Source organism: Melospiza melodia, chromosome 3, assembly GCF_035770615.1.
Source record: "Melospiza melodia melodia isolate bMelMel2 chromosome 3, bMelMel2.pri, whole genome shotgun sequence".
NCBI classification, from domain to species: Eukaryota; Metazoa; Chordata; class Aves; order Passeriformes; family Passerellidae; genus Melospiza; species Melospiza melodia.
The window spans coordinates 27114760-27127041 of NC_086196.1; the positions used below are offsets into that span (position 1 = coordinate 27114760).

Sequence of the window (12282 nt, forward strand, 5' to 3'; positions counted from 1 at the left end):
CTTTGCAGCCTGGGCTGGGATTTGCCACCAGGATTTAAAAAAAGCCAATTCAAATATAGGAAGCTGTACAAATGCTTGAGGTCTGGGTAGGCAGGGGAGAGCTGTGTGAGTTCAGGGAAATCTCCATCTCTCCTAACCTTTAAAGGTCTGTGTGCATCTCTGGATGATTTACTTGAAGAATGCCTCTGGATTCCCACCTCCAAGTGAAAGGACAAATCCAGTGAGGGGTTCAAGTGAATGTGAAGTGTAGAAGCTAAGGACAGTAAGTAAATAACCGAAGAAAGGGAAGCTATGCAAAAATAATTGCAACTTTTCCTGGTGTTGTGGTTTAAGCCCAGGCAGCCGCTCCCTCATTCCCCCACCAGCAGGACTGAGGAGAGAACTGGAAGAGTGAAAGTCAGAAAACTCATGGGTTGAGATAAAGACAGGGAAAGAAAAAGCTGCACACACAAACAAAGCAAAACAAGGAATTAATTCACTGCTTCCCATGTTCAGGCAGGTGTTCAGCCATCCAGCAGCCTCCTGTGCCGTGGGGAAACACAGAGATGCATAGATACACCATGATGAGAGATGGGAATTTTGGAGTTGTGAGAGGACGGAAGATCATCTTGCAGTGCAGGGTAATATTTGGGTAATGTTTTGAATTTTTTTATTTCTGGTTGTAGTAAATGTTTTCAAAGTCAGTGCCCCTGCAGATGCAGAGCAGGCACACCACAGTTTCCCTCTGTAGCATGTCTGTTCTGTGAGCTCCAGTCCTTGAAAGGAAGTGCCATTTTTAAATTCTTAGCCTGTCTGAAGATGATGCTTTTGAAGTACCCAGCTTGTGATTCCTACCCATTATCTTTGATTCCTTCTCCTCCTCCATTCTGAAGTGCCTTAATGTTCTCATGGATCATCTTGCCTGATGTAGTAGTTCCTGTTTATAAGTTATGCCATTGTCCCTTAGCCATCCTCCTTTCAACCCAATGCTTTCAGTGACCCATTTTGCCTTACTCTTTCCACTGCTGATCTCCCTATGCCCTTTTCATGTTAGAATAATTGCCCAGTGACTTAGATTTACCTTATCTCATATTGTAAAAATTTTCAGGAAGAGAATGTGTCCACATAACTTGCTTTACTTTTATGGTACTGCAAAGTAGAAATGGTTGCTATTAATAATGCACACCAGAATGGCCTCTTATTTGACAAGTGTACTTTTATTTTAACATATAATATTTATGTCATGCTTGCTAGTTGTCAGCATATTTCATAAAATTAATGGAGTCCCACAAAATGGGAACTCTCTGCTGTGTCTGGCTGTAAAATTTTTGCTGGGAAGTGGAAAGAGGCTGCAGGATTTTGTATGCAAAATAAGAAAGCTGAAGATTTGGCTTTGTGTGTGTTTGGCAGTCAGTGTTGGAAACAGAGTGATATATGGGATATATTAAAACATTTTAGAATGATAGAGAAAAGAAAGCTTCAAATTTTGTTGAAGCTATTCAAGTTAAGACATGCAGACTTTCATTAAAAAAGCCAAGCAACAGCTGAACTGAAGCCACTGATTTGTTTTCACTGTGAAAAAACAGCTCTGAGTGATAAGAAGATGGAGAGTTTGCTTAGTGAGAATATATTCATACGTGATGTTTATTGTCTAAACCATATTTGAGAAACTGATAATCTGTAGGATATTAAAAAATAAAAGAAAGAAAAGAGAAACATAGTATGTCTGCTGCCTTTCCCTCAAGTGTTCCTTAAGCTGCATCCCCTCCACAGGTCTCCATCAAAATTCTATGGAACTGTTTTCTCTGTGTGAAAAATTGACTTTGATTAAATGAACAATTTTGCCACTGACTTAAATGGAGCTGGTTCTCTTGCTGTACAAGTTATTTTTAGAAAGAAAAATGTTCATTGATGCAAGAAATTTCTCCCTGTTAGCCCATTTCTGGTGACACCATGGATATAAAGACAGAAGATTACCCAAGCAGGTTTCAGCCGTGACCAGCCAATTAAAAAATGTTCAAATACTTTGGTGTGACACTGTTTCCTCCTTGTTTTTTGCTATGGAACAGAAAGAAGTGAGAATTAGATACTGAGAACTATATTACAGTCTATCAAATCCTATGGCAGAAGTGGATAGTTGTAAGGTTTGCTTAGATCTGTAAATATATCATAGTATAAAACACAAATAGAGTCTGAATGTTCTCTCACTTTTTTAGTGAGAAATGTTCAGGTTTGGGATTAAAGCAAGATGTGGACAGTAGTATTTTTCCTGGACAAGATTGTTACAGAACATTAAAACCACACTGCCAATTGGCTTTTTTTCTTTAATTAACTTTTTTTTTTTTTTTAATAACTTTTATTAACTGGAGGTGCTCAAGACTAATAATAGCTCTGAGCTACTTTGATTGATGATGTGAAAGCAACACACAACTGGAATGAAGACATAAAATATTAATAATGAGAGGGGTCCTGTAAAATGTCAGCACAAGAATGGAAAAAGGCAAGCAACCTTCCACAACTTGGGCACAAAGTGTGCACAGAGTTTGGAGAGCATGTGAAATTTGAGAGGCTTCCAGTGGAAGGGTTTATTGTGGTGAGTTTACAGGGTGAGTGAGAGCTGGTGCAGACAGAGGAGCAGGTACCTGAGACATGAGGGTCAAAGTGCTGGCTTTGGAATAATGCTGAGTGCTAACAGCCTGCTGGGCTCTAGCTGGGTTCTGCAGATATGGGACTTGTTCCATCCACCACTCTGAGCATGCATGAATGCATAAACCCAGGAGAGAGCAAAACCCTGTGGTGTACCTCTTGTTGCAGTATTCAGTGTCACAGACATATTTTCTGAAAAATCCTTTTGCTAGGATTTTTCTCCTGAGAAGCTGAGAGGCCTCAGAAACAAAATGTAAACAATAATTATTGTGTAATAGGTGCATCTTTGATTAGTGTCATGTGGTTGTACTCGGTGACCAATCACAGGTCCAGATGTGTTGGACTCTCTGGTCAGTCACAAGATTTTATTATTCATTCAACACATATTATTCATTTATTATTCCTTTCCTTTCCTTTCTAGCCTTCTGATGTCTCCTTTCTCTTTCTTTAGTATAGTTTTAGTATATCATATATAATATAATATAATATAATATAATATAATATAATATAATATAATATAATATAATATAATATAATATAATATAATATAATATAATATAATATAATATAATATAATATAATATAATAATATCATATATATCATATCTTATCATATCATCTCATATCATAAATCAGCCTTCTGAAACACGGAGTCAAGATTCTCATCTCTTCCCTTGTTGGGGTTGCCTGCAAATTCCACGTATTCAGAGCGGAACTCTTGAATCTCAGTGACCATTTCCTGGGTTTGGCAGTTTGCTTTTCAATGTGTAATCTCTCCTCCTGCATTTGAGCTCAACTAGGACAGACTAATCCCAAGATTAAGGTGGATCAGATGAAGGGCTGTTTCCATAGCAGATGCTGCCGTGTAAGTGCTGAGTTCCTCTTGTGATACAGCAAGGCCATAGGGCAATGCAAATGGGGCAAATCCTGTTTGTCTTGACTAATTGTCAACTCAGCTCTAGTTCCCTTTCCCCCTGCAGAAAACAAACCACACCAAGCATCCAATTAAGGAGAGTGAATTGGTTGAAATTCTAACCCAGGCTTGTGTTTACATCTCTTCTGAATCCCAGTCTGCAGGAAGGTTTGCATTAGTTCATGTTTGCCTTTGTCTAGTGCTGGGGCCGGCTGCAGGAGGGCACTGTCTCCTGACTGCCCCAAGGACTTCACTGTGTAGCTGAAACTGCTGCAAAAAATCTCAGAGCTGCCCTCAAAAATGATTTAAGCAGGTCTAATGAGTAAGTCTTTTGACAGGAATTGATACTACTGAGACTGTTCTGTAAAACCACAGCAGTTTATTTCAGTATCACCTTGGGAGGAGGCTCCCTACTAAACAGAGAAAACAAGGTTATCCAGGAGGTGTAGCTGTTATTTCAATATTTAGATTGGAAATCTTAATGTCCTTCTGAAACAAAATATAGTTACAGTTCCTATGACAACTGTTTCCCTCTCGTCTGGAGCATGGGCTAACGACAGGATTTCATTACATGGTCATGTAACACTGGGCACTGTGACAGCCTTGTCATCTCCACTGCGCTGTTTGCTCCTAAATGGCATTTAGCTTTGCCCACTTGTGTTGTGCAGAGCATGAATTGTAGTGACTGACCTTCACTGTGCTTATTGCCTGCCACCTCCCACTGCCCAGCTTCCCTCTTTTCATTAGCAGGCTCATTTTCTACCAAAGTACATTTGGTATGCTGAATTTTATTGACAAAAAAAATCCTAGAAACTTATTTCAGTGGTAGAAATTCTATACACTGGCATTAATTAAGAACAGCATCTTAACAAGTACACAGAGTACTGACAAAAATTTGTGAGTACAGCAGCTAAACCAGATTATGCAGCAGATTCCTGTAGTTACTTCTGGCAACACACGTAAGAAAAACTATAACCAGTTGAACAGATATATTAAAAGACTTTATTCACAATAGAGAAATTTTTACAAATATAAGTTCTTAAAAATTAAGCATCTTGATCTATTATGTTATTCCATAATTTCAGTTTATATAAAGATGATAAGACTAAATTGAATATGTACAAATCAAAACCAATTTAAACACATGATAGAAATGGATATGTATGAAGTTACCATAGAAACAGTGAGCTATTGGGCATTGCAAAAAATCTGTGTATAACCAACACATATGCAATATTTATCTCACAAACAATCAAAATTTTTTTTTCCCTGTGAAACAATGTTGGTGCCATTTAAAGGGCTCTACCTCTTGGGACCCAACATATGTAGATTTAAATGCATTATTATGCTACAAAGAAGTGGAAGAAGTGTGGGCAGTGCATTTATGTAACGATAATGTGTCCATGTCACTGTGTTCTCCCCCCTGCCACCTCCCACCCCCCAACAATGAGCAATTTCTTTTGCTCTTATGAATGACTGGGAACACAAAGTCACCATCACTAGCCACTTCCATGAAGTGAGTTAAGTGAATGGGAATTAAAATGCACGTTACCTTACTGATCTAACAAGCAGTGGTAAATATGGACTGTTCAAAAATGATTGCTCTAACTTTGGTGTTTTGGGGTTATTTAAAAACAAAAAGAAAAGTTGATATATTCTCAGTTTATGAAAAGTTTTTTTCTTACAGCTGGCAGATCTACACGTTGTACAATCTTCTCGTCTACTTACATTACTTTACAAAAAGTACAGTATAGTGCAGTTTGTACATACAACCTGAATACCAATACCACATCAAATTTGTGCTCTTTCAGATCATCCTAACTCCCACGCGAAGGAAAATTCCACGCTATGAAATGTCCATTTTACAAGGAAACAACCATGATGCTTATATTGAAGTACATGAGACCCAATGCACATAGAGCTGTGTGACTGGAGCCTGCTTTTGAAACAAGGAGAAGACCTGTCTGGTTCTCTGCTCTTCCCTTCAGCTTGCTAAGTACCAGCAACATCACCACAGACAGCTGGGGGAAGCAAACCTTGGTTAAGAAAACCATGTAGAAAGTGGCTTAGAAAACACACTTCTCAAACACTGTTTCTGTCTGAGCTTTTGTAGTTATTTAATTGAGATGAGGTCTAAAGCAGCACATACGTGTGAGGGGCAGTAGCAGCAGGTGACCCACTAAGCATAACTAAGAAAAAAAAATACTGTTACATGTTAAAAAGAGAAAAAATATTTTGGTTTTATTCCACAGCTATGGTGATTCAGGGGATGGAAAAAAATCTCCTTTATAAATACTATTTATAAAGAAATACAATTAAGTATAGTCCTCCAGTGGTATGAATTCTGGAGAATCAAAAGCAGCAGAATTTCTGATTTTCAACAGAGGGGAGAGGCAAGACCTCATCCTTGCTTGGCTGGGTTCAGAAACCTGCTGTGCCATGAGGGAATCCATGCTTTAAAAAAGAAGATAAAAATTTAAAAAAACAAAGTTTTGAGCCGCTGTGCCTGGCTCTGTGTGAGCTGGCTTTACCTGCACATCCATTTCTATTTGTTCTCCCAGTGCTGGGTGGCCCAGGCTCACCAAGGTGCCCCAATAACTCTCATGCAGGAATGGCCAGCTCTGCCAAGCTGTGCTGGAGCATCAGTGGATCCTTGCCTTGTCCCCCACACCAGCGTCTCTGGCAGCTTGTGGGGCACGTGCCATCTCCTCTGTCAGCAGCGGAGGCAACAGGCAGCGCTGTCCTTGCAGACTTGAGGGCAAGCTCTAGCTGCTATATATAAAAGTGTAATTAGTTATTTTTGGCTTCTACCTAAGAAAACCTCCTCTGCAGACCTCTATCAGCATAGAAAAAATGCACTCTAAAGCTTAAACAAATGTGTTCCCTCAGCTGTGATTAGCAATGCTGGACATGTGAGCTATCTTACTAAATACCATTCAAGAACATTACTCTTCAGAACCAGGTTTGTTCCACTGCAGTCCAATCAATGAATAATGTTCTTTCTCAGAATGGGAAGCCAGGCTTTTTCTACCTGAAATGTATGGAAGTCATCCCATCACTAAATGAAAACAGGTAGACTTAAAAATCATGTAAACCACTTCAAACCAAGTAGAAACAGGAATTAATTGTGCCTCATTTCTTTTTCCCTTTGGTGATGCCACAGAGCAAAACATTTTTGGCAAAGCTGTTACCTTTCTTAATAAGCCAGGCCTCTACTCGAAGGAATATTTTTTAAGCCCATTGCATTTCTGTTACTTAAGACAAGGCAGTGTTGTCAGAAAGTTTTAGTTCAAAGCAGGATAACTTCCTCTCTGAATTACTTCACTTCTTTTGAGGAGGCAGGTTTTCTTCAAGGCATCTGAACACCCAAGTTTATTCACACAGATATATCAAACTGCTTTGTGACAATTAACCACCAAGCCTGGTGTCAAGTCTGGACCTACCTAAATCTTTGCAAAAGTAACAGAAAAACAAACAGACTGTATCTGATATAATCTGAACTTGCAGGAAAATGTTGTTGAGTGGATCTTTTTTTGCCAACCAACCAAATGAAAGCTACTGGACTAAATATATAAAGAAGGCTAATAGTCCCTTTCTTAATATGAAATTATTACCTTATTTTACTCCATAGTAGCTTGACTAAAGACATAAGAATAACACCACGTAGAAAAGGGAGGAAACAATTGATTCTATTACAATACTCTAATCAAAACCTGAAAAACTAAGGTCTGCTAACTAATGTGCTAAATCCATAGAAACTAGTTTAATCTAACTTCAACTTATACTGCAGTTTCAGAGTTGGGTCTGCATGAGATGAAAGTACCCCTATGTCGACTTCATTGACAGTGAAATACATCAGATACTCCAGCAAGTAATGATAGACCCGCATAAGAAGAGGCTGTCACAGTCACAAGATTTGTCCTGGATGACACACAAAATAAACTAACATAGAACATAAAAAAAAAAAGAAAAAGAAAAAGCTCTTTATACTTAATTCAATATGGCTTTTTGCAACATGGCAAAATATTACAGCTTAAAGCATACATCTCCTCACAGAGGAGAGAAGAATTTTGCAGTCAAATTAAAAGCACAACAGGAAACAAGTAACATGCAGACCTTCTGCTTTTTTTGGCCAAAATGACACTGTAGCCTAACAGAATCTGGGAAGATACCCTATTTCACTTCTAAGAAGGTATTAATCTGAATTAGAGGATTAAGGTTTTATCATAATTAATTGGGTACATTCATAAAAATTTACTGTTAAAGAAAACAGACTGCAAAACACTTGATTAAAAAATTTAACTTAGGAATTTAAAACCAAATCATGTGCCCTAGTCCTGGAAACGTAAGGAATGAAACAAAGTATAAATTAATCTTCATCTATTTCTGGTTTTCTTCTTTATTCCCATCATCTTTGTGAAGAACAGGGAGAGGATGAGCCTCTGTGTTGAAGACCCAGTGTTCAAATGGAAGAAGATCATCTTCAGAAAACAGCAAATACAGGTACCTGGCAAGAAAAAAAAAAAAAACCAGGAAATGAGACCACATCAGGGAAGTGATTTTCAGGAGAACACATAATAATTCATTTTTAATTTACTTGAGTATTAAACTTCCTGTTGAGATGGCATGACTGATTTTTTCTTGCACAGCAAAAAAAAAAGCAAACCCAGAACTGAAGAGATCAAAACAAAAGTTTAATCTCATTAAAAATTTAGGAGATGTTGATAGATAATGAAAGCATTTGGGTTTTTCTCTTAACAGGCCCTGCATGCTTTCCATGGAAGTTTTTTTTCTTCTTTTTCTAAAATTTTCAAATGAAAAGTATGCAATATAAGCCTGTTATGTTCTCTGCCTAGTCAATTTGTTTCATTAGTGCTGGCATATATAATTAGATCCTATCAAAGACAGGAGATGCAATGTCTCAAAAACTATCAAGTACCTTTATCAGAAGTAAAGATAATTTGCAGAAGTCAGGGAATTTAGGTTATTGACACAGACTGGAAAAAAAAAGGGCAATTTTGCTTCCTGCCACCTAAGAAGAGCTCTGCTATTTCATTCAGATTTTGTTACGTGAGAGTGTCAAGGGTACTAATGATAAATACTTATCTGTAAAGATGATACACAGAACTACTTCACATTAATGAAAGTCAACTTTCTCAACTTACTTGAGTGTCTCTGAAAGGAAGAAACTTTGCTGCACGTCATCATGGCTTTCATGATTGTTATAGACATCTCTAAGGCCAGAATAGCCGCCGTCGACTCTGCAGTGTTTTTCCAGCGCCTGAAACAGAGATCACCCAAATCAGTGGGATTAACAAAATAAACATGTCAGTTTTTCTGTTTGGCAATAAAACTAGCAAAACAAAAAAAAAAAAAAAAAAAAAAATCCACAAATTCCTTTGATAAAGAGGTGAAAACTTGGTAAAGGTCAAGACAGAAAAGCTCTTTAAATAAAAAGACATAGGCATACCTGTCTAATTTCATATTCAGGAAGAGAAGCAAAATAATAAATTAATAAAAAGTGAACACAAACCGGCTTTCAGAAGGAAAGATGTATGGGTATGAGGATTTAAAGACATATGGATTTTCACTTATATTCTTTTTCTTCTTTATAATAGGAGTAACAATAGCCTTTCTCTCCCAGTCTCTCAGCCTTTGGAAATTGTGTTACCTATAGCTTTTCTGGTCATAGTTTGGTACTTAAAATGATTGTAACATGATTGAACACCATACTAAAGATCAGTCTTTTTCTTAGCTCCTGCAAATCCCTTCCAAAAAAGGAAAGGCAACTCTTCATTTTCTGTGTAAGTTATATGGCTTCTCTTTGCAATTATTTAATTTTTCAATGGGAAACCACTGATATTGGGCTCTGACTGAATTTCTCTTGTGCAGCAGTCATATTTTTCTTTGCAACCTCTCTGAAAAAGCTTTTTCTATTACACAGGCATAGATAGAAAGTCAGGACTTAACACAACATAATTTAGCTGTAACAGTAACAATGTATTTTTCTCTAGCTAGTTTCCAAACTCTTTATTCAGTTAAAAGGTGTAAAACAGATGACTGATTCCTATTTCACAATAAAAAGGAGTACATGGGCCACCTTTTCTGCCCACAGGAATGTCCTATATTTATGAAGGAGAAAAAAGACCAGATGAAAAGTATATAAAAGGGCAAAATAGATGCAGTGAGACTATTTAATAAATTTTGTTGCTTTTTTTTAAATTAGGTGTTTGCAATAAAAGGCGGTACCTATATGCATATATATGAGCCATAAGTTCTTTAAATATACTGCTATCCAATACCTTATTTGAATATTGGTTATCTTATCACTACTATATTTAAAAAAATAATCAATAGGGTTTTTTCTTTATAATTTATGTATTTAACAAGGCTACAAGTATTCTTACTCCATTCATTTTTCCTCACTTTTACAACAACTCTCTGGTATCAGACAGTATAAGGAAGGAGTAAAGAGAATTTAAGATGATTATATTTAAAACAATTCATTATTCAAAACCAAATTAAGAAAATGCTATTTAACCCTAGTAACTTGCGATGAAAATGACAGTAAGGATTGTGGATGGCTGCATTCACTCAGGACCACACTACTGTGAAACAAGGTGTTTTCTGTGGAGATGGCATTGGAACAACAACTTTCAGGCAGAAACACCTGGGGCTCTATCCCTCCCAAGAGAGAGCCAGGAGATAACTGGTTCCTCCCTTTCTGAAGTTACTACAAATACCACTGAAGTGAGTACAGGATGAGTAGATTTTATTTAGGGAAAGATGCTGCATTTCAAAACACACAAGCTAAAAAAGCAAGGCAGAGGATATATCTAAGCCAGGCAGAATAAATATTTTCTGAAGACAGATGGGACTAAAAGTCACTAATAATTACTGAAGTATTCATCACCTTCCCCTGCTCTAAAGGCTCTTTAAGATCTGTGTTTTGCTGTGAGTGGATATCCTAAATGTCCTTGATTTTTCTGGAGTCCCTGTAGCTGTGTGCACACATTTGGCTTGCATGTCAGGCTCTCCTTGGTTTTCACTGGAGAGTAAGCCTATCGTATATTTAAAAGGGATTTTTCTCCAGAAGAGATCCTTTAAAGTATAACAGCCTATTTGTCTTTTCTTATGGGTCCTTAGGTTCTTTAATTTTCCTGGAGACTTTTATTAAATGACAAATACACTTAAGTTTAAAGAAGTAATTTCCTCTGGCTGGTATTCCTTCCCTCTTGTATACTTCAACCTGCAAGGAATTCCAAATTCTGCATCTGTGTCTGGATTTGCAACGTCAAACAAAAGATGATGCTTTTTAAGGCACAGCAGAAGCAGAACTTGAAGGATAAGGCTACTGTGCAAGGAAATATTTGCATTCTAAACAGGATGAGGTAAAATAAAAGCAAATTGCATTTACCATTTATGTGCTCTAATGTACTTTGAGCATTCTCTGAGTTCAGAGGCATCATAAAGGTACCTGGAGGCACTGCTATGATGTAAACTAAGGGGTTAACTTGCCCCATGTTTGCCTTCTGGTGGTATCTGATTGATGCAAATATGAAGCATCTCATCCCTCAAAGTTACTTTCCACCTAACTAAAGGAACAGGACATCCACCTGCAGGATTAGTAGGATAAAAAGGCTCCAGGTTGTCAACCATCCTGGCAGTGATGGGCTTTTGTGCCCTCTCCTGCCATTTGAGAGCACATGATGTTCACAGTGATAGGGGTAGTGGTGGGCAGGAAGAAACAATCAAGCACACTTTAAATAAGCAGTTCTCAGGAAATGAGGGTGGCTAGGATCAGTTATGATACAGTAATGGAAAACATCAAGCACAGTGAAAACTGGCTGACAGTCTCAAACTATCATAAAGGGGAAAACAAAGGAAGTGATACAAATTTAAAATATATGCCACATTTATGATGCAGAGAGGGAGGCTTTCGTGAGCTAAGCTGATAAAACCTTTCTGACTCAGTAACAGTGGATATTGCTGGTGGTCATAACTGCATTTTCTCCAGCTGCCGAAGTACATACAAAATTATCTTGGACTCAAAGCAGCAAAGAAAATTCAGAAAGAAAAAAAAGGACAGGTAATAGCATATTTTTAGTCTATAAAGTTAGAGAAAGACTTAAGAGACTTGTCAGAGAGTTTAGAAGTCATGACTCTAAACCTGCCTCCTTTTCTACTACAAAGGCCCTGGAAAAAAACCTAATGAGTTCTCATTGCCAGAGTAATGAGTTAAAAGTGGACATGAAACACATGAAGAACAACTTTTTTTGGACAAAACCCAAATGGTCTGATCATTAGTTTCCTCTTTTTTCTTGTTTAAATCTCAGGTTCCCCTTTGTGCAACAGGTACTGATAATTAAACCAATGGCCCTCAGTGGTTGGAGGTTTCCCCAAGGACAGAATGGATCAGGTGCTCTTTGGGGCAGCATTAAGGAGCAAGAGGGAACAGAATTTATGACGTAGTTATGGCAAGCTAGCATGATATGTGCTGTAACAAAAATAATACTGTATCAGGTGGAGCTGTACGGCTATAAACACCAAGAGAGAACGGAAAGAAAAAAGATTTTAAACCTACAACTGACTGCATAAGTTCTGGAAAGCTGCAAGATTTGTTTTTGTGAAACACCCAACTGCACGTTTGAAGAGTGGAAGATGTGCCCTGGGCAGAATGGGACCAGCTGCATCTCCCACACCCATCTGGTTGTGTTGGAGTCAGATTGAGAATAACCACAAGA

The 12282-nt window shown here is 37.7% G+C and overlaps 1 protein-coding gene across 1 annotated transcript in view; it reads right to left on the reverse strand.

The window, feature by feature from the left end:
* Positions 1-4517: 4517 nt before the first annotated feature.
* Positions 4518-12282, reverse strand: part of MAN1A1 (mannosidase alpha class 1A member 1) — a 139017-nt gene continuing 131252 nt past the window's right edge. Inside the window, exons 11-12 of the mRNA XM_063151083.1 lie at positions 8704-8819; positions 4518-8045 (exon numbers count right to left, since the gene is read on the reverse strand). Of these exons, the coding sequence (XP_063007153.1) occupies positions 7919-8045; positions 8704-8819 (243 nt within the window). The 3' untranslated portion in view covers positions 4518-7918. The remainder of the gene's footprint in view (positions 8046-8703; positions 8820-12282) is intronic.